The sequence below is a fragment of the Conger conger genome, chromosome 1 (assembly GCF_963514075.1).
Source record: "Conger conger chromosome 1, fConCon1.1, whole genome shotgun sequence".
Lineage (NCBI taxonomy): Eukaryota > Metazoa > Chordata > Actinopteri > Anguilliformes > Congridae > Conger > Conger conger.
This window is the reverse complement of record NC_083760.1, coordinates 86,103,711-86,126,026: the sequence shown is the minus strand read 5'-3', so window position 1 is coordinate 86,126,026 and position 22,316 is coordinate 86,103,711. Positions and strand designations below refer to the sequence as shown.

Genomic DNA, 22,316 nt, shown 5'->3' with positions numbered 1-22,316 from the left:
AGAGAGGCTTTTTTCTGTATACGTGTGTGAGTGTATGTTTGTCCATCTATGCCTTTGTGTATACAGTATATACATACTTGCGTGAGTGTGTACAAACAAACAAGCATGTTTATGTGCCCAAGCATTTGTTTGCTTGTTGTGTGTATGTGTGTGAAAGAGAAACAGAGTAAGCATGTGTATATCCATGCAAGTTTGTGTTCATCCCTGAAGTTTGCATATACTATACATATATGAATGCTTGCTTGTATGTGTGTGTGTGTAACCCTTTGTTGTGTGTGTGTATGTGTGTGTGTCCATGTGCCTGTGTGTGTGTGTGTATGTGTGTGTGTCACCCTCTGCCTCTTTGAGCTTATCTGGACCCAGCAGAGCCCCTCTCACTGACCCCAGTGTACCACTGAGAGCTGCTGGCTCCAGCCCAGGTCCAGCTCCCTGGTTCTGTGCCTGTTCTGCGGTGCCTCAGAGCGGGGCCGCGGGTCAGACCCGGGCCCGCTGTGAGACCGGACCTCCAGAACCCCGCCGAGACGAGAGGCGCTGTGTTTTAGCGAGCGCCCCACGGGAAGCGGCCCGAATGAAAGGCAGAAGAGAGAGAAAAGGGTAGCAGCGAAGGGGGAACATCTGTTTCGGGAGGGGGGCGGATGGATGCATGGAGGGGTCGGCCCACAGAGGAGAGATCACGGGGGCAAGAGTGTACTGAGAACATTAGCGCAGCTGTGGGATCTAAAGGAAACAAATGGATCTGTAAATATTAGATATGATAAGTGCACAAAAATGCAGAGGTCTCGGTTAATGAAAGACGGTGATAAGTCTGGCCTGCTGTTGGACTGTGTGTGTGTGTGTGTGTGCGTGTGTGTGTGGAGGGGGGGGGTTCATGTCCTCCGTAGCATCTCTGGGATTCAGCACACTGGCCTAAACCATCATTCCCCAACGCAAAAACAGCACATTCATTTAAAATGGCGGCCCCTCCGAACTCGTTGAGGCCCCCAGTCTGTCAGACACAACAGGTAGCAGCACCTCCTGCAGGTACAAATCAAAACTGATCCCTCGCAGACCCCATTAACTTCTGAGAGTAATGTTGACAGACCTGCTGGAAAATCCAGCTTCACAGGAATGACTCTTCTGAACACTGGCACATTTTAACCTTCAACTTTTTAGTAGCTTTTAAGTCGCACAAAGTACACATTATAGACACGTGTAAAAACACAAGACACTATAGCAATATACCTATACTGTTATTTTTCTTTTGTCAGACTATAAGCTATTACTGCTCAATCGTAATCCAAGGCTTATACAGTTAGCTTGAGATAGCTTGCAGTGTAATAACAGATTGTTGACACTTTAAACTGGCAATTAGCTAAGAAACTGATGCTAGATGCTAGGCTAATTCACAGCGATATTGTTTTAATTTTTTGTCTTTGCTCGAATATATTTAGCTATCATTTATTTAATATGTGTGTGTAGGCTATGTGAAGGTGTGTGTGCGTGTGGATAATGAATCAAACCTGCATTCACATAAAGAGGCATTTCTTTCAGTGTTTTCAATGTCTCTGATGAATTTATTAGTTGATTGATTGATTGATTGATTACTTGATTGACTGAAATACAGTATATCCACCACAAAGGGTAGACCTTCAGGACCAACTCTGGCAGGGCAGGCCTTTTCTCCGGATAAACCCCCACCAGTTTCACGGACCATCTGAAACACAGAGCACTATGGCCATTCATATACCACAGATTCCTTGCTCTCCCAGTGGAGGCAGAAGGAGCGCGCTCAGTAACAAGCCTTTCACCCTTGGGTCTGACTGAGTCCAGGCCCAGAGCAGGCCATCTGAAGGGTGCTCTCTCCCACTGTGGGTACACCAGAACGACAGGATGCTGGGTCTGTGTGTTTTAGCGGGCCAATGTGCTTAGCATTCAAATAAGGCGGGCAGTTATGTCATTGAGTACTTGCTCTATGGTATCCTGGTGTCGCCTGAAGGCCTAGTAGAAAGCGGAAGGTCTGTGGAGAGAATCCACAGAGTGGCTGGAGAAAGTTCAGGGAAAATGCAGAGTTGCCATTGGCCCCTTGAGTCCTAGACTGTACAGTACAGTTATTTTGAAGACCATTAGCTCTTCAATAGATGCACTATTTAACCTAAAGTTAGAAAAGATTCATATTTTGGAAAGTATGCAGTACCTGAAATGCAGCCATGTTCATCCTGACCCTTCTCATAGTCCTTTTTGCGCACCATCATCATGATTCTGTCCGTTGCTATTTTTTTCATACTTTCCTGATTTCCTGCCTCTTTTCTGTTCTAATGGCCAGAAGATCCGGAATCACAGCAACAAGGCAGGAGAAACAAAGGAAAACAAGTGAACCACCATATCTTTCCAGAGATGGAATTAATGGACGGTTATCTGATTTTATTTTATTTATGTATTTATTTTATGGGCGGAAAGTAGCCTGGTGGCTCTTGTGGGGCTAGTCTTTCTCCCCCCGGTGATGACAGCCTCCACCCGCCCAAACACCCAGCGCAGGTGTGGGGGCGGGTGTGCTGAGGTCTGGCTGCTCGTCCCTATCTGTTTTCCATCACAGAGTTTATACGGAGAAACACTCCCTGGAAACGCACCTTCAGGAAAAGCGGGAGTGTTTCCAGGGGTAACCCCGTGACTCACCTAACATACAGTATGAGCAAGGAGCGGGGAACAGGCGGGGCTGCGGGGTACCCACGTGACCCCAAAAACATAAACACCGCAGCGGCACCAGGGGGGCCTCCCTCTCCCCTGTTTACAGGAGCGTCTGGCAGCCCGTGTATATTACCCACACTTCCTCACAGGTATTAATAGCGCACTTGAATCTGTTCTGTTCTGTTCTGTTTTTTTTTTGTTTTTTTTACATTTTTATTTTAACCTGCCGCCCCATTACAGTCCCAGACGGGTCGTCGTGGAGATAGGTCGTCGTGGAGACGGGCCGCGATTAGATAATCTTTTTTTTTACGGGACGGGTGAGTGCTCCCTAATGGTGCGCACACCCAGAGAGGAGGGGCGGTGGAGCGGAGACATCCGTCTGTCCCGGGATTAGGGCGGAATATTCCAGAAGGAAGATTTTTTTTTTTGTAAAGAAGAAGAAGAAGAAGCATTCTGTGGAAAGTCAGGGGGAAGCGAGGAAGAAGAGAAGGAGAGAGACAGAAATAGGGAGGTGAAGAGAGAAAAGCGAGAGAGAGAGAGCAGAGATAGAGGGGGGAGAGAGAGAGAGAAAGAGGGAGGTAAAGAGAGAAAAGCGAGATAGAGAACAGAGATAGAGGGGGGAGAGAGAGAGAAAGATGGAGGTAAAGAGAGAAAAGCGAGAGAGAGAGCAGAGATAGAGGGGGAGAGAGAGAGAGAAAGAGGGAGGTAAAGAGAGAAAAGCGAGAGAGAGAGAGAGAGAGAGAGAGAGACACATCCAGTGTCCACTCTGCCGTGGGATGTCGAGGCCTGGTGCAGAGGCTCCCGAACACACTATTTTCACAGATGGTGGGATGCCAGTTATGGATGGAAGAGTCTAACGTGTCGCGGTCAAAGCACGGTCGGAATCATTGACTCGTTTTTGGCTGACTTCTGGAAAGGCCCGGGGGGAAAAGAGATGTTCCCGACGTTCGCTACATTGCGAATTGGAAAGAGGAATTAAATCCTCACCATTTAGATTCGTGCAGAGATCGGCATCCACTCCCCACCAGCGGACCTCATTGTACCCACTGAACGCATGTTTGTATTTCCATGGCCACAGCTGTGGCTCAGTGTGATCTCTCTGTATCTTTCTTCCTCTCTCTCTCTCTCTCTCTCTCTCTCTCGCTCTCTCGCTCTCTCAATCTTTCTCTCGCTATTACACTCTCACACAGAGAGTGTAACACACACACACACGCACACGCAGTGCACACATGCAAACAGGCAAAGATAAGAACCGCACACACACACACTCATACAGGCTACACATGTGGAACTCTGTAGGCTACACACACCTGGCACCTCATTGCATTTCACTGGAAATGAACTTACCCATTTTCTCCCAGTAGAGGGAGACACAGCACTTCATGGGGAAGCTGAAGCGCACAAAAGAAAAGTCAAAATAAATTAATTATTGCTGTTGATGTTGTTGTATCAGCACTGGCGGTGGAAGTGGTAGTAGTATTTCTTATTTGTATTTATTAGTCGTTGTTAACTTTTTGATTCTACATTTGTGCATATAGAAATAAAGTCATTTCGGGTAAAGCAGAGGCACTGAACTTCAGTTATCAATGACATGGGTTCAAATCGCACTCCTTGTTGAAACTCCTCGCTGGGCACATTCGTGTTGTCGAATATCTACAGGAAATACGGCCCAGCTGTATGAATAATAACAGACATTTTATGTAAAGAGTAAGCAGTTTAAAGGGTCCCCAAGCAGAGACATTTCTTAGTGCAATGAGTGATGAAGTGTTAACGCCTGTCTGATATTCGCTGCGCTAGTGAGCTCAAAATCAGCTGATTAGGTGGACACAGTGGCCAGTACTGCTTGCCGTTGACATACAGCAAAGCAGCCACGCTTTTTATGGTATATGTGGCCTCGAAGTAGGTCAGTCTTTTGATTTAATCCCAACTATTGCCTTATTGAACTATATATACATCTTGTATTTTCCATGCGTTTTCTTCACCGAACCCGGCATGACTTATTACGGCCGTAGCTTTCGCATTTATTTTCGGAAGAGACGTATTCTTGGAGGCTTATGGTTGTCACCAGACGCTGGGTCTGCGTTATTGGCAACAAAATATTTTAGTTTCCGTTTCAGCGCGTCCGATGTTATTTCAGACCTAAGTCATACTGTACGTTCGGCATACCGTTCTAATACATTCTAATAAGGAAGACGTTTTTTTGTAATAGTATTTTGTTTGTTTATAGGACGTGAATATTAAAGATATCCTTTAAAACGAGAGCTATCTGTACATTCCAGCAAAGGGAACGTGCAGCCGCTTGGCAGATTAACGCTCAGCAACCGTAGGAACTGGGATCAACACAGAGCCATCTTAATGTTTTTTAGCAATTAACCGCCGCGGTAGGTCTGTCCAAACTGTAGGAGTGGCGTTGGCAAGGAAGAACACCAGCACGCTACTGTGGCTTTGCACTTCTACCACGGAGCTGGGCTCTGGCCCACCCTGCAATAAATCATGTATGCGTTCACATTTTCTCTCATTTAAAGTATGATTTGTGGCAATGGCTCCAACACCATCGGTGATTAAAATGAATGACTGTAATTAAAACCGCGAGCCAAAAGAGCTGTCATCATCATGATGCGCCCGGGTCGAGCTAGGTCAAAAGCGATTATTCTGTTTCTGTTTGTAATTTCGTCTCTGTTTACCTTTTCGAAACATCACTCAGCATTAAAGCTCTTCCATCCCATGCACTGAACAGTATCATAAGTCAATATTTTATTAAATTTATGTCATGGATTTGTTTTGGAGACCTCCAGCACTGTCAGTCAGCTAGCCAATGCTACATGCACAATGGGGGGAAAAAGGTCTGTGAACGATCTGGTCCTCAGAACCTGTAACATTCTCGAAAAATAGCGCATTTTCTCATCATGTCCCATGATGCTTCTGCTTCCAGCCACTCTGGCAGGCCAGAGGACCGGTGACATTTCACAGGGCGGCTATGCGGATCAGGGGTGGGGTCACTGGGGTGACGGGGCCCGTTTCTGCTGATGTTAGCAATAAATAAGGTGTCTGCTTTCGTACCGGGTGCTGCTGGGAAAATGAGTTCCCTGCCCCTGCCCCTGTTCCCCGGGGCTCAAAGGCTGTGTGCTGCCGCCGGGAGCTTCTGCTCCGAGTTCCCTCACATCGAGTGAGACATACTGCGAATAAACTCTTGACACTGCTGGGATACCGAGAGAAAGAGATGGTATGTATGTGTGTGTGTGTGTGTGTGTGTGTGTGTGTGTGTGTGTGTGTGTGCCTGTTTTCATCTCAGTGAGTGAGCAGGAAAGGGAGCATCACGTTCCTGGGGTTTGATTCAAACCACAGCAGACAGGCAAGTAATAGTCCTGGACCTGTCTTCCTCAGGCTGTTTGGGTTGGTTAAACCAAACAAATCCCCTTGGCTAAGCTTGGTTGGGGGAGAGAGCCTGACTCCTGCGCTCAGCTGAACTCTCCTGCTACTTTACAGTAAACTCTTCCAGATGATTTATGGGAGTTCTCTGGGCCGCGGAGAGCCTCACTGCTCCTCCCGTGTCCTCTAGAACAACACGCACAGCTGACCGGACCACCGCCACAGAACCACAGACCGGACCACAATCACAGGTCCACAGACCGGAACACCGTCCCAGGTCCACAGACTGGACCACAATCACAGGTCCACAGACCGACCACAATCACAGAACCACAGACCGGACCACAACCACAAAGCTACAGACTGGAACACCGTCCCAGGTCCACAGACTGGACCACAATCACAGAACCACAGACCGGACCACAACCACAAAGCTACAGACCGGAACACCGTCCCAGGTCGACAGACTGGACCACAATCACAGAACCACAGACCGGACCACAACCACAAAGCCACAGACCGGACCACAATCACAGGTCCACAGACCGGAACACCGTCACAGAGCCACAGACCGGACCACAACCACAAAGCCACAGACCGGAAAACACCATCCCAGGTCCACAGACCGGACCACAATCACAGACTGGACCACCATCACAGAACCACAGACCGGACCACAATCACAGACCGGACCACCACCACAGAACCACAGACTGGACCATAATAACAGAACCACAGACTGGACCACCATCACAGCACCACAGTAATATACAGTATAAGTACAGAAGTCCAAAGGAAACCCGAAAAAAGAGGAAGGCATTTTATCTTTGTTTATTAGACGTAAATCTTCAGGATGTACGCATTAAAAAGAGAGCTATTTGTAAATTCCATCAGAGGGGACTTGGCAGATTTAACACTTAGCAAATAGCACCCCTTCAAATTGGGATCATCGCTGAGCCATCTTAATGTTCATTGCAATTAACCGGCGCAGTAGGTCTGTCCAAACTGTAGGAGTGGCCTTGGCACGGAAGAACACCAGCACGCTACTGTGGCTGTGCACTTCCACCGCAGAGCTGGGCTGTGGCCCACGCTGCGATTAATCATGCATGCTTTCACATTTTCTCTCATTTCAAATATGGCGATGCCTCCAACAATATCAGAGATTAAAATTAATGATGATTATTAAAACCACGAGCCAGGAGAGCTGTCATCGCCATGATGCACCAGGGTCGAGCTAGGTCAAAAACCATCAACACAATCACGCACCAGTTCACCATCATGGAAGTACAGACCGGCTACGGTCACAGGACGACAGACCCCACCGCAATCACAAGAGTCACTGACCAGGCCAAGCATCACAGAACTACAGACGAGGCCTGCATCAAATACGTAATTGTTTTGGATTCAAATACTTTTCTATGCTTTGTCTGGTGTATTGGAACCTACAAAATGCTCTCAAAAAGTGCAAATCCCACCTTCTGGTCCTCTTGGTTGGCTCAATTGCACCAGGAAAGATAGATCAAACTGAGAACAGTTTTTGAATCCAAAACAATTACATGCGTATTTGATCCAGGTCTGCTATAAACCATACCGCAATCACTGAGCTACAGACCAAACCCCAATCACAGACACATGAACCAGGCCACCACCACAGGACCACAGACATGCTGCACTACAACCCACACCATTATCTGCCCCCGTTATACAGACCTAGTGACCATTACACAAATGGACACATAGCACTAACACTGTACATGGCCACTGACCTCAGTACTCCAGATCTACTCTACCCACATGCATAGGAAATAAAATACCAGTGCACCACGAGGAAGGGAGAACAGGAGGACTGTTTTTAGGGGAAACCATCACTACTGCTTCTCAGCTTCTGAAACAACCACATTTGTGTTGGTTTCACAGACTATATATCCTCTTTCCTTTTTTATTTTATTTTCTTTCCTCTTGATGTGGCTCTCTCAACCCGCAATATAATTCACTTTGCTGTACGGACATTGTGTGCTGCGACTCCGTATTCTGTACGCTGCAGAACAAATTGAAAAGAGGCAAACACGATCTTCATGCAACACACTTCACATGAGCACTGGTTGTTTATTCTTTCACAACGTGAGGCTGAACAATATCTGAGCAAGACAGGCGGTCAAATGAACAAGCCATTAGTGGTTTCGCTACTAGAGCTGAGAATGCCATTCAGCACTGTGGGTTAACTGGTCTGCTTTTTTTCCACTGCCAGAATAGCAGAGGGGTTAAATGTGTAACCACATAGCGTTCTGAGAGTGAGAAAGGGAAACAAATTGTTGTGGTAGCTGAGGATAAAGTAATTGCAGCGAACTGGTGTTTACAGACGTAAGTACAAACACATCAATTTGCGGCCTTCATGATTAATGAGTCGAGTTTTAGCTAGCTAGACATGTGGGGGCAGCACAGCCAACGCCCGCTCTCACAAACTGCAACTTAACCTGGCGAATTCAGTTCCTTTTTCTCTGAAATTATGGGCAACGTCATGTCAAATTTCAGTGACAATAATTTCCAGGACGAGCATTTTCTGTGACACAAGTTAACAGACAAGTGTTCTTTGTTATGCTGTACAAAAATACCGAGATACATGGCAAAAAGACTCTGTCTTAACAAGTGTTTTCATCTTGTAACGATACAGAATTTTTTTTTCTCCCAGGTAGAACATAATTTGCTGCTTTTTAATTAGTTAGTAAATTTGTTAGTTACTAAACAAGTGAAACTATGTCACCTCATTGTTAAAGATTTAGCAAAAAAAAAAAAAATAGAAATAACATTTAGTCTTAACATAAGACTAAAATACTTGTTGAGATTGATGTTGTTTCTGTCTCACGTTTAAGAAAAAAGTAATAGAAAACAAAATTGTCAGATGCTGATATCTGGACAGTAGCTATCGGCGTGCGCTGATTAGCACGGGAGGTGTCCACCAGAGGTGCCGGCTCAGCCCAATTTGTTCCAAACTTTCTGAAAGCAAAAATAACAATAACTAGTGCATGCCTTCAGCATAAACCATACTGCAAGAGCAGCCATGACATGTGTGCTGTTGTCATTGTAGTGCCCTGTCTGTTGTACAGTCTTCCTCTTGTTTCAAAGGGCTTTTCTGCTGTTGCCATTGTAGTGCCCTGTCTGTTGTACAGTCTTCCTCTTGTTTAAAAGGGCTTTTCTGCTGTTGCCATTGAAGCGGCCTGCCTGTTGTACAGTCTTTCCCATGTTTAAAAAAGGGCTTTTGTTTACTGAATGAAGGGTAGCCTACATTACCATTGGCACACGTTGACCAAAGCAACTGATATCTTCTAGAACCTTCTTAGCCTTATAATCTCTTTTAGGTTTTCCCATGCCCATTGTGGACAGTGTACAACAGTTGACTGTACCACAACGCATTGGATCCTCATCTAAATCTTGATTATCTGACTAAAGTGGGCAAACTGTTTGCTTAAACTGCAAAAGAACAGATCGGCTTATCACAGCATCAAGTTGGCCTTAACATTCCGGAGGTCCCACAGGAAAATATCCGATGCGTAGAACCGTGTGCGAACGTGGCTTCATTTATCGTCGAGAAATTACCGCACTTAAACCTTGTTTTATTAGCAATTACAGATCGCGATCAAACAATAACGTGTTGAGAAACCCGTAATGAAAAAGTCATCCGTCGATAGGTATCAGAGTTTAAAAGTTCAGCGCAGTCTTCTCTGCTTTCTAGCTTTTTTGGATGTGCAGAGGAGCCGCAGCCAAAGTAAATAACGGCGTGTTTTCCTTCTGCTAGCGGTAGGCTTGGCTCTGGGACAAGACGGCATTAAGAGAGATGGTGACAGACAGAGACGAATAACCGCCCACATTAATCTCAGTGTGTTAAATCTGAACCAGCGCAGTCTTTGTTAGTAGTTTACAGTAAGCGCCACGCACCTCAAATCTTATATTTGTGCTACGTTACATGGCAATGATGAGTGGGTATAGAGTTTATGACTGGTTATGCAGTGCTGAAAATGTGAAGTTGCATCCATCATGGACCCGGAAAGAGAGAGAAATCTTATTTAAATCCTGTTCGACCCCCAGTACATAACCAGCAGTGCCTATGACTCAGACAGTGGAATCTTGGTGTGCCCTAAATGTGTTTTTAACTTGGACTTTACGTTACAGTTGGGGGTCTGAAACAGATGACAATCCGGGGTTGTTGCAGAAAATGATTGCAAAGTTTACCGAATTATTGAAAGTTTACAATTCAGTAAATCTTGTATTTGGTTTCTTGGTTTCGTGTTGCATGCTGGCTGGCATTTAACGGCCTGGAGTAAAAGGACGCACCGAGCCAGCGCTGCTGGAAGGGCACGGCCGGACAAGGTACTTGCTCCTTCTCGGTTGCCGATCTCCGCGCTCCTGTAATCCCGTGGATGTCCTGATGATGTGGTTTTCAAAATGGCCGCAGGGAAACGAAAATCTCTTTCTTTTGACATTTTCTCACGCAGCTTCGCTTCACATGACAGCAAAGTCTGCTTCCCGTAACTTGACCTACTTCCTCCTTCGAGTGTACCCGTATGTTAACAAACGCCGAGGAATTAATAATACACCTTGGTAAGAGATATAGGACATGTAGAATTCAGAATAACTGAAATGCAATAAAACTGAAAACAAATCTATGCACACCTCACATTTAGCATTAAGGCACATAGTATATCATGTGGTAAAAATTAACTTTATAATAAAAGGACAGTATGTAACATACAGTAGTGTTAAAAATCTGTCGGACCCAGGGATATTAATGACATCATTATTTCAACAGTATGTGAAGCAAATTGAGGCAGGGACCTATGTATTCAATAGAACTTTCTATATAATGCATATTTTGAGTTAAACGACACATTAAGTACTTAATAATATGCTGACCGCTATAAGTACACAATGTTTTACTGCATCTCGTTGCAGTATTCTCCCGAAAGATCACATATCTAAAGAAATCGCCAGATCTGAGATCTGAAATAATCACACTTAGCGTCATGTCTTCTGAGTGGGATCTGCTTCATGTCTGACAGGGCAAATGGCTTGCTAATTGCAGCCCCATGGCAGTTACCATTGCCAGACCAAAATGCCTTCGATTACAAGCCTTTGGCCACTGTGACCTTGGACATGAAGAACATTACCGCTGTGGGGAAAAGCAGTCACCCTGAAGCTGAATTTCACTTTCTGAACAGTAATGCTCACCGACCGTAATATCTCGGAGGGATAGAGCTATGCTTTTACTGGCCGGTAGAAAAGAAAACATCTATAAACTGCCACTTGGCTGCAGTAAGTGGTGCTTTTACATGGTCCTTGATAACCTGATTTTCGTAGGCTACACGAGCATTAGCTTTTGAAATTCATTCAACCGTGGCACAGTGACAACCTTGAGAAAAAAAAAAAATCCCTCAAGACCAGTGCTCCAAGTTAAGAATTATCGCACTGCAAGAATGCTAGTTTTTATCAGTTTGCCTATCGTCCACTCCCACACACAAAGTTGTGTGGGCTCCAGATGCTGGGACACGTTTAATTTTGCTTTCACAGATGTTACCCAGTATATCATGAGGTCGGAGTCAGTACTTTGCTTGGCTTCTCCCATGATTGAGCATACTGGTGCAGGAAAGTCCACTGCAGACAGCAAAGGCCGTTCTGAAAGTTCTTACTATTCTCTCGGATCTTTCTCACATTTCTCCTACATTTTGAATTCTGAATTGTACCTGTAGCCCCATCCAGCTGCGGCCCTGTCCTGCGCTAATTTGGGGGCGGTGCCTGTTAGCGCTGCAGATGACAGGCACCCGATCATCCAGAACAGGGGTCTGCTGGAGGCCCTGGGGGGCCACAGTTTCCGCTGGACATCTGGGCCTTGGAAAAAAAGGTGTGGAGACTCTTTAGCCAATCAGTGATTAACTTAAGTACTTAAGTGCATGAACACATTAAAAAATAAAAATGCAGACACTGCAGCCCTCCAGAATTTGACTTTGATCACTAAACCAGAAGACTCACAATTAAGCAATTACACGGCAGCCAATGTGCAATGCAGCAGTTGGATTTGCAGGTGCCCGGGCAACCAGCGGGTGGCGCTGGTGAGTGCTGCAATGCTGTCATCCTGAAATCCTCCCTCCCCCGGGTGATGCTAGCACCGCGCATGGCTACTGGCCACAGTTGGTACTGACACAGCCTGGAGCTGATACCAGACCATGGAGGCACATCCGTGTATTAGAACAGGATGAGGTACCGTTTCTGATGCCTTAAATATTAGCGAGGGTGACAGCTATGTTTCTCTTGGAAGACATGGGTGTACCATGGGCGTACCATGGGCATACTCCTTTCTGTGAGACTTTAATCTGACAGCACAGGCTTTTCGGGGGCGAAATGGCTCGGGCACTAAGAGCAGTCGTCTGGCACTTGGAGGGTTGCCGGTTCGATCCCCCGCCCGGGCTGTGTCGAAGTGTCCCTGAGCAAGACACCTAACCCCCAAATGCTCCTGACGAGTGGTTGGGGCCTTGCATGGCAGCCAATCGCCGTCGGTGTATGAATGGGTGAATGGAGAAGCATCAATTATACAGCGCTATATAAGCGGATAAAGGTGCTATATAAATGCCTCCCATTTACCATTTTTCAGTCAAGCTCTTGCATTTGTGCTGTAAATATATATATTTTTTTTATAAATCTCTCAAATTCAGCCCACACAGCTATTATGTCCTTAACAACTGAATCACAGGATGTATCATAATGAGTTTCTTGTAAATTGCTACTTGCTTTTTATTAGATTCTGGCCAAATTTGCCCTCTTTTCCCACTGCTATAATTTTGCTCATAAACACTCCCACGTCTCCAGCTTTCACATAATAACCTGGGTTTTCACAGGGTCTTCCTTTGTAAAAAAAAAAAAAAACAAGTCTTGGATTCGTGCAACCATTTTCACTGAGATTGCATTAAATGGGAAAATTAAATCAAATGGGAAAATATGGCCCAATTTTCAGTTGCTGAAGGCTGAAACATTAATGTGACTTTCCAATTGGACAGATTGCATATTTCCCAATCATGTGACCCATTGCCAGTATTTTGATTATGATAAAATTGAGTTTGTCCATCAGTTTGAAGTGACGCCTTCCACAATTAGCGAGTGATTATTGGTGTGAATAAGGGTTAGGGATGATGTATCCCATTGGAGTGATAAAGTATAATTGGTCACACTTTACAATGAGGTTCATGAATTGGCATTAACTAATGTTGTTAACATGAATTAATTATGTATAATGTATACAGAGCTGTACAGCTTGACGTATCAGTAGTTAGTTAGTTAACAACGACATTAGTTCATTCCAATTCATGGAACCTTATTGTAAATTATCATTAGTATAGTAAAATACAAATTCCAATATCTTCAGTAATATTTTGGCTTTTCTGTTGAATAACGGTGGGGGATCTGCTCAAGGTAGCAGCTCTTCTCTAGCTGCTTGTGCTCAGACCTCAAACTCCCTCTACGACCAGAGATCGCCCCCAGAGATAAAGTGTTCTTTCTGTGGAAGCCTTTGTGAACTCGCTGGGGTAGAAAATAAAGCCTCCCAGGGCATTCTGGGTAGAGACATCGTGTGACCCGTTCAGGAGGAAAACAGAGGGATAGTCTTACTTTCAGGAGAAAGGCCCAAAATATAATTAGCCAGGTTTACACAGAGGTGGAAAGTCCAGGGGTCGAAAGGGAAGTGGTCCTGCCTTTGTTTCTTCCCCCCATGAACTCATCCAGATGCCTCCAGTGATTAGTTCTACCTCCTGGCTGAAGACTTTTGCTGATTAGCAAAACCCAGGTGAATGGAACAAAATACTGGGGAGGAACATGGACAAGACTATCTATGCTTTAAAATGCTTACATTTATGCGCTGTAACACACGAAATGTACATTTCGGGTTCTATCCATTAGCATGTAGCCAGGTTATGAATTTAAAAAAAAAATTTTTTACATCTGTTATAGCGATATATTCTCTGAAAAGTGCCTTTTCTGTCTAAAAAAAAATGTTTCAGCCAGTTTTTGAAATTCATTACGGTTTACCCTTACAGTTACAATGATGTGAAACAAACAAACACTATTGTAACCTCAGCGTTTGGAGTGATTATAATTCTTGACTGTTGGACAAGCTCTGGCCCCGGAGAGGTGAAATAATCACTGATGCTGCGTAGACCACCAGCGCTCAGTTCCGCCAAGCTCTGCACACCGCTCGAGTAAATCACAACGTAATCAGCCTGACTTTGGGAACACAACATTTTCACTCTTTGGAAAATCTGCACATTTCCCATGAAAAGATTTATACTCGTATAACCGTTGCCATGTGTGAAAACTGGACAGCACTGAAATATGCTGGAAATAATAAAGAAAAGAAAAAAGAGAAGGCAGGACTTCTTTAATTTTAAGCAATTTTTTATATATTTTTATAAACTGGCAATTTATCGGAATTGTTGATGCCTGTGAAAAATCTATGGTGTCTTGAATCATACCACTTAATAGTATGCCACCTCAAGGGATTGACTTTCTTGCTGAACATTCACCAAGCTACTGTGCTGTTCAATTCGCTAGCCTGGCCTTAGCACTGGGTGAGAGCAGTGCCTTCAACCCTGTGTTTTAATTCGGTCTGTGTCTCAGTGCTTTCATCCACATTGCCCAGTTCCAAGTTTTCACATTAAAAGAAAAAACACCCCCCATTTTCCATGGAAGTCCTATTTACCTGCTGTCAGATTTGCTTTGTCCCCTGAGCCGCGGTGGTAACAGACCTTGATGCTGGCATCGGTTTGTTGTAGTTGCACACCGAGGACCTGCCAAAGATAGTTTGGCTGGCTCACATGGAGCGGCATAATTGGCTCGCCGCTCCATGTGAGGATTCTGCAAGGGGGGGCGGGCGCCTCGGAATCACGGTCGCGGGCGGGACGACGCGGCTTGGAGAAGCTCGGCTCGTTCTCAGGATCAGCTGATCCTTCCGGGCTGCCGAGGGACGGGGTGTAGGCGGTGTATCCCAAGCTAACACACGGGCAGTTGGAATAGATGGGGGGAGAATTGGGAGGAAGACGGTAAAAATCTGAAACAAATTATTTTTTTTATTAAAGATTTGCTTTGTCCAACCTAACCTAACCTAACTAACAGAACATCCAGTGCAAACCTTGGCTTGATAAATGTGGTTTGAGATAAATTAAAAGGCAAACAAAGCTGAAGTGAGTTTGAGGGGATGCATTTTATGCCCAGTCATTACGTTACATGTTAGTTAGCTGACGCATTTATCCAAATCGACTTACATCAGGGACAGACAGCAGGGGAAAGCCTTCTCTGCAGGAGGGAAGCAGCAGACCACCCCTGGCTTCTGAAGGCTTGGTGGTGTCACATTCCCAGGTTACACCACGGTTGTAGTTGGACTAATTTTAAAGCATGAAACATGGCCCATGGGTGAAGCTTATCAAATGTTTGAAGACACACCAATGCAAGAGCACAAGGTCAAAATAATATGCAGTCGAAAAGAGTCAAAACTATTGCTACCCTACTATAGTATATATACTGAAATTCAAACGGAAATGCAGCTAATATTTATCACAGTTTCAGTCCTAATCCAAGTTTTACTGCAATTCAGTAGTTACTGTTTTAAAAAGCTGAAGCCATTTATTTTTAAGTCCAATATAAGTACTGAAGAGGATAAATCCTTTATTGACCATGGCCGTAAACCTTTCAGTGTAAAGACAGTTTTATTAGTTCTAAAAGTTTAAAAGCCTGCTGCTTGTATATATTTTTGCTCAGATAAATTTTGTTTTGACTGTGTGAAAGCAGTCATGCAGACATACCTGACTCAGAAATGAACTCTTGCCCAAGGACACAGTTTTTTCACCGTCGACTTCCAATTAGTCTGGAACTGGAATTATGCAGCTAAACCAGCTAATTTATCTCAACCATTTAAATTGAGTGATAAGACAGTGTTCATAAATATTTTCTTCAGTTCAAGTCATTTTCCATTAAAACAAAAACAATGTTCATACAGAGCGTACTACTGTGAAGTAGACAATAAAAAGGGGTAAGCTAATGTAGGATAATGTGAGATATTTACTGTTTATTTATTTTATTTTTTTCTTCTCTGATAGGATTCCCAGTCTGCATTAATGGTAAAATGGCGAGTACCTCTAGCAGATGGCTACCTGCATTCACCAAGTCTAATTTTAACCAATTATGTAGACTAGTCTTATGATTTGAATGGCGCAAAACCCAGAACCACCTCTGGTACTCCAGGGCAAGTGTAGTGTGCATTGGGAAGCAATGGGGCTGTGTACAGTTCAGTGTATGCTATATTTTAACTGCAGTGACCTTTGTACTTCACTTAAATAAAATAATCGTACCTTTTCAGACTAGGATTTATTAATTTCAGTGACTGCTGGAGTCATGCTGGAGTTGGTAAATTGCAGTATAGAGGCAGCACAATAATTCACGCCACAAGCCACAGCAGCAGTTACAATCCGCCGTCTCCAAATACCACAGCTGACTCAATATCACCGCAGAACGCATCATTAAAAGCATTAACTTTAATAATGTTGGTCATTTTCTTTATTTGTAAAACAAATAAGTTTCAACTACTGTGCCAAACGCCCTGAGACCGGCGATTTCTGCAGGGGCTGGATCAGATTAATTCAGCCGATGTCGGGTCTAGTGCACGCTTTCTGGTCACCGCTCGCGGTAAATGATCCGTAAAATGTTCTTATGGAGCTTGCAGGTGGAGAATGCATTAGGAATCTGTGGGGGACAGGATTTGCTACCATTGCGAGGGCTGCTAAATCTACCGTTAACACGGAGAAACAACCATTTTCGTTTGAAAAATGGGAGAGCATTCAAAAACGCGGCAGCACCAAGAACGGACACGGTTGATTTGCGGCTAACTGAACTCTAAAACCACACCAGTTTATTGCTTCTTAACAGAATTGTCTGCAAATGAGACCTATTAATTCAAATAAGCATGCTCCTTTTGCTTTTTATGTGCTCAATTTGCATTGTTTGATTAACTACTGAGATTAAGGGTGTATATAAAGAATAACAGTATATACTGCATTAGGGATACACACCATGGCAACTCTTGGGCCTGAAATTAATAACCAATATCTGTCTCGACATGTTGACTGATGCCGATACCTCCATTTACTTTAGTGCACAAAAGCCAAGTGCAACCAAGAATCCACGTTCATGGAGAAAGTAGATATCAAGTTTAATTTTATTTGCAAAACTAACTATTTACTAAACTTGCCTCCTTTACTATAACTATAATGTCTGGATATATGTAACGTTGCTTGTGGACGCTGGTAAATTATATATTAACAATAGGAAATAGAAGCAGTTAAGATGACTCAGCTCACGCACTTCTTTTGAGCATGAAGTTTTCATATCAGCCATAATCTTAGCATTGGGTTGATACAGACATGTATGTTTTAAACTATTTTCAACTTATATAACCCCAATATTATAGCAAATAGTGAAGAGATTTGTGAAGAGATCCCTGGACAGACAATGCCCCCACCCACCCTCATTTGACAGACAAACTAACTCTGGCTCTGTGGCATTATCTAATTCTCTCCATGCTCTTACCATGACATCGAACTCATCACTTACAGCCCTGATGACATCCACACTGTTCGTCGCTCAAACACATTTGTATTCATTTTTGGAAGCAACCCATCCACTAAATGGCTAAAAATAAATGTATACGATTCCAATTCAGTAGTCAGGTAATTTTATTTGAGGCCAAGACACTGCTAATACAGTTTTCTACTAAAGGCAGAAAATTCAGGCCTGAATATCAAATTTGATTTGGAGGATGAAATCAATTAATTGTTAATCAACAAGTCTGGAGTATAATGACAGAAAACATTTCTTAAGCGACCAGTCATAAGCATTTCAAATATGAAATATTAAGAGCAGGCAGCAAAATCACAAAATATTCAAAAAACGAATAAATGATTGAAATGAACCGGCAAATAACTCAAATAAATCAAAGTATATCAAATCAACTCCTGTTCATTTGTAGTAACACACACACATCCAGTCCTCTAACACACTCAATGATCAAGCACCAAAGTCAGGCAATTACAAAAAATATATAAAGCCTTTTTTCTTTTATTATTATTTTTTTTTTAATCAGAAGTCAGTCTTTTTTTTAAACCTTTCAGCAGCTAGAGGCCACTTCCTCACTGAGGAGCAGGGCATACCAAGGAGGATGATGGAAGGCTCTAATGGTCTCACGCTCCTTTATATGGACATGGCCTGAATGCTCGCAGAACCTGCACTTCCATGGTCAGCATACTGAACTTGTACCAGAGCTTACACTAAGGCTTCATGTGCACGTGTTGGACTGGGACTGTCATTACCCAGGGCTGGCACTATGCACTCACCGAGCACTTTATTAGGCATTTATTAGACTTATTATTTAGACTTCTGCTGCTGTAGCCTATCCGCGTTGTGTGTTCAGAGATGCTCTTCAGCATACCACTCTTGTAATGTGTGGTTATTTGCGTTACTGTCACCTTCCTGTCAGCTTTGACCAGTCTGGCCATTCTTCTCCGACACCTCTCATTCCTCTCATTCAAGGCGTTTCTGTCTGCAGAACTGCAGCTCACTGGATTTTCTTTTTGTTTTTTGTACCATTCTTTTTTTTTGTACCACTCTTTGCAAACTAGAGACTAGTGTGCCAACAACAATCATTCCACATCAATCAAAGTCACTTAGATCACATTTTTCCCCCCCCATTCTAATGGTTGACGTGAACATTAACTGAAGCTCCTGACCCGTATCTACATGACTGTATGCATTGCACTGCTGCCACACAATTGGCTGGTTGATAATCGCATGAATAAGTAGGTCTAATAAAGAAGAAATGTTCCTAATAAAGTGAGTGTAGATTATATAAATCGGGCGAAAGCAATTAAGCTTCTCCTACGTGGTAAGCCTCGCTGGATCAGAGCATCTGCTGAATGAATGTAACACAATGCAAATATGCAGATGCCATTCCAGAATCTCCAGCAAACACAGCCATTTTACATCAGCAAAAGCATAAGGTGCTGTACTTTTGTAAACTTCAGTGCACATGACTTAAAGGTACAATAGGTAATTTCAGACTTCTAACGGGCAAGAGAGAAATTGCAGCAGCAAACGCCCACAAGCCCTCCCCCTTCTGTGTGAACGCGCTGACATTGAAACCCCCCCACGCCATTGGCCGTGGCAATTTTCAACCAATGAGCTTGAATTTTTGTACAGCTATACATGTTTTGGCGCAGTGTCGGTGCATCAACTGTATATTTTGAAACCCGAATTTAAGGACTGCAAAAAAAAACAGGCAGAGCGTGAGTCAACATGTCAGCGAGCCTTTTTCAATGATAGGAAGGTCTCGTAACAATGTTTGAACACAAAAAATCCACCTTTTATACCTTTAACTATAATAAAATCATGGATATCCACACACACACCCCTTACCCCACATACAAACAGGCCCAATCCAAAATGGGCGCAATGCACACACAGCACACATCTTCATTTCGCCATGTTATCGCCGCCTTCATCAGCTCTCCTTCCTGGCTTCTGCTCACTTGGTGATCCCCACCATGACCTCGCTAATGTCCCAGAGCTTCCTGGCCACCTCCTCGTCCGTAGCCTTCGGGAGCAGCTCCTCCTCCTTACAGTTGGCGAAGCACCTCCCCCGGACGCCCTCCACGTCCGGCGAGCAGGCGAGGTAGACGGGGGTCTGCGCTCCCTCGAGAGGGCTCTTGAAGAAGGCCCAGGAGGCCAGGTTGAAGAAGGGCTTGGCCAGGAAGGAGATGTTCACGTGCCTGCCCAGGTTGGTGCGGACGATCCCGGGGGTCAGGGCGTTGACGGTCACGCCGCTCTCCTCCAGGCGCTTGGCCAGCTCCGAGGTGAACAGCAGGTTGGCCAGCTTGCTGCGGCTGTAGGCGAAGGCCTTGTTGTAGCTCCGCTCGCTGTTCAGGTCCTCGAAGTCGATGTCCCCGTACTTGTAGAGCTTGGACGAGACCACCACGACCCGGCTGGGGGCGGACCTCTTCAGGAGGTCCAGCAAGAGATGAGTCAAGAGAAAGTGGCCTAGGTGGTTGACCCCGAACTGCATCTCGAAACCTTCCTCCGTTTTGCTGTAGGGGCATTGGTAGATCCCCGCGTTGTTGATTAACACATCTATCCTGGGCTCTTCCTTCATACAGTTAAAGAACAATAAGAGAAAACAAAGACAGAACTATTATTAAATCTGGCATATTTTTTAAAGGGTGAGGCCTTTTCAGAGATACAGAGCTATCAATTGTTATCAGTTACTAACTTTAAATGAATCACTGTGTTTCCTTATGGGGGTATTTTCATTACAGTTTCACTGACATTCATGAGGGATTTGGGGACAAGGTACATAGAGTTTAATTTGGGTACAGTTCAATGGTAAAAAAAATAAATGGATGCAGTTAACAGAGCTGGGTCACTTCGTGAATATACAAATCACTAATCCAAGACATGAATTTACTTTCCAATACTGGTTTTTGGTTTTGACTTTTCTCTTACAAACAGGAACGAATGACGTCGCATTTAACTCGGTAGCCTTTTCAACTCAGAGTGCGTTCAGCCAAATACCGAGGAACAGAGGCTTCAGAACTTCGGATAGCTCTTCAAAAATTTATGTCGGTTTTTCTTCCAGAAGTTCACCACTCCTTGCAGTCAGTACATTTGTCTGCGATTGAGAGCAGCTATAAAGAGCGACTCCCTTTTTTTGAGCGATGTGAGCAATTAGGCCGGCATTAAAAAGACGTAACCGTTATCTAAACGTGAAGAGTGTGTTTACACTGAAGATAGGGATGAGACTTGGCATCCGTTGTCAGACGCTGGCCCAGGATCCTTGGCGGACGGGGTTTAAAAGCAGCATTCCCCGTCCGTCCGTCCTCGATCCGCACCAGATGATGGGAACTCGGTGTAAATCGTTCCCTGGAAACCTCAAATGAGTTGTACAGCTTCCAGGTTTCAATGAATCGAGCTTAAAATGGTCAGGGGAAAATAAATGATGACGGGGGGGATTTAAACCCTGGCTATGTGGGGAAACAAAATGTGCAAAATATACTGTAATTTAGCTAGTAGAGTCACTACTAAGGACGAGAAAGCAGGGCTGCCCAGCAAGTATGTTACCCAGTCATTCGTGTTACAGTTGTTATCTAGTGAGCACATAATATAATGTTGTTAGCCAGCTTGTTAGCGGCTAACGTCAGCGAGCTAAGGACGTTCATAGAAAGTGTAAACACAGTCAATTGCACAGGCTAGCATGCTGTGTGCAAGGTGACTGGTGGTTAGCCAGAACTGCTGAGCAATGTCATTGCTAGCTAAATACGCCGCTAACGTCATGTCACAGTCATGTGATGTGCGGCATTGTTTTGTTAGCCACAGCATGCTAACTCTATATTGTGTGACGGGTGGAGGAGGCGCTAACGTTAGCTAGCGAATGTTACCTTGATGATCTCGTCACAAAAGCTATGCACAGACTTCAGAGAAGCGAGGTCCAGGTTTTTGATTACAACTTCCCCCTTATCCGGGCCAGCCTCCAGCTGTATCTCCTCAGCGGCCTCCTCGGCTCTCTGTTGGTCCCGACAGGCCATGATAACGCGGGCATGCAGTTTCACCAGCTCCAGCGCTGTGGCCTTCCCAATGCCGCTATTCGCCCCAGTTATTATTACAGTTTTCCCACGCATCGTTTCTGGCGGATAGTGCAACATCTTGAGGGTGGAACCTCTCGAAAATATACGGCGAGCGATGATCAGTACTCCACCGCCGAGTACAGCTGCCAGAATTACCGCAGTAGACATCAATGCAAGCGACCGGAGTATCTGGACTCCTCTCCGCGGTGTTACTGGCGGATGGAAAAACAAACTACAACTTCCAGAACTCTTCGTGAAATCGGTGCTTTCTGGGTATTGTAGTGTGCATTTTTAAGCACAGACAAGTCGATGTTGTGTGATTCATTACATATGACAAATTCCTTAGAACACCTCAGAATGTTGTACCAGTGTTTTTATTTTTATTTTTAATATAGAAACACAGTGTTAAACTAAAATAAACACAAACTACCGGAAGAACTTGAAAGGGAAAAGTTCAAAAGTGCGATCAATTTCAATGAGCCGAGTGAATACGAGCACAAACATTTATTTCATTCTGGCACATTCTTTTTCTTTGCTGCCCTGTGCACGAAGTGATTTCATGAACAAAGTGCCTGGTGAAGTATT

The 22,316-nt window shown here is 44.3% G+C and overlaps 1 protein-coding gene across 1 annotated transcript; it reads right to left on the bottom strand.

The window, feature by feature from the left end:
- Nucleotides 1–17,777: 17,777 nt before the first annotated feature.
- LOC133128743 (retinol dehydrogenase 14-like) lies at nt 17,778–21,980 on the bottom strand. Its single transcript, XM_061242487.1, has 2 exons — nt 21,546–21,980; nt 17,778–20,257 (listed from the first exon to the last, which is right to left on the bottom strand). The coding sequence occupies exons 1-2, from the start codon at nt 21,897–21,899 to the stop codon at nt 19,640–19,642; spliced, it is 972 nt and encodes a 323-aa protein (XP_061098471.1). The 5' UTR covers nt 21,900–21,980; the 3' UTR covers nt 17,778–19,639.
- Nucleotides 21,981–22,316: the final 336 nt, after the last annotated feature.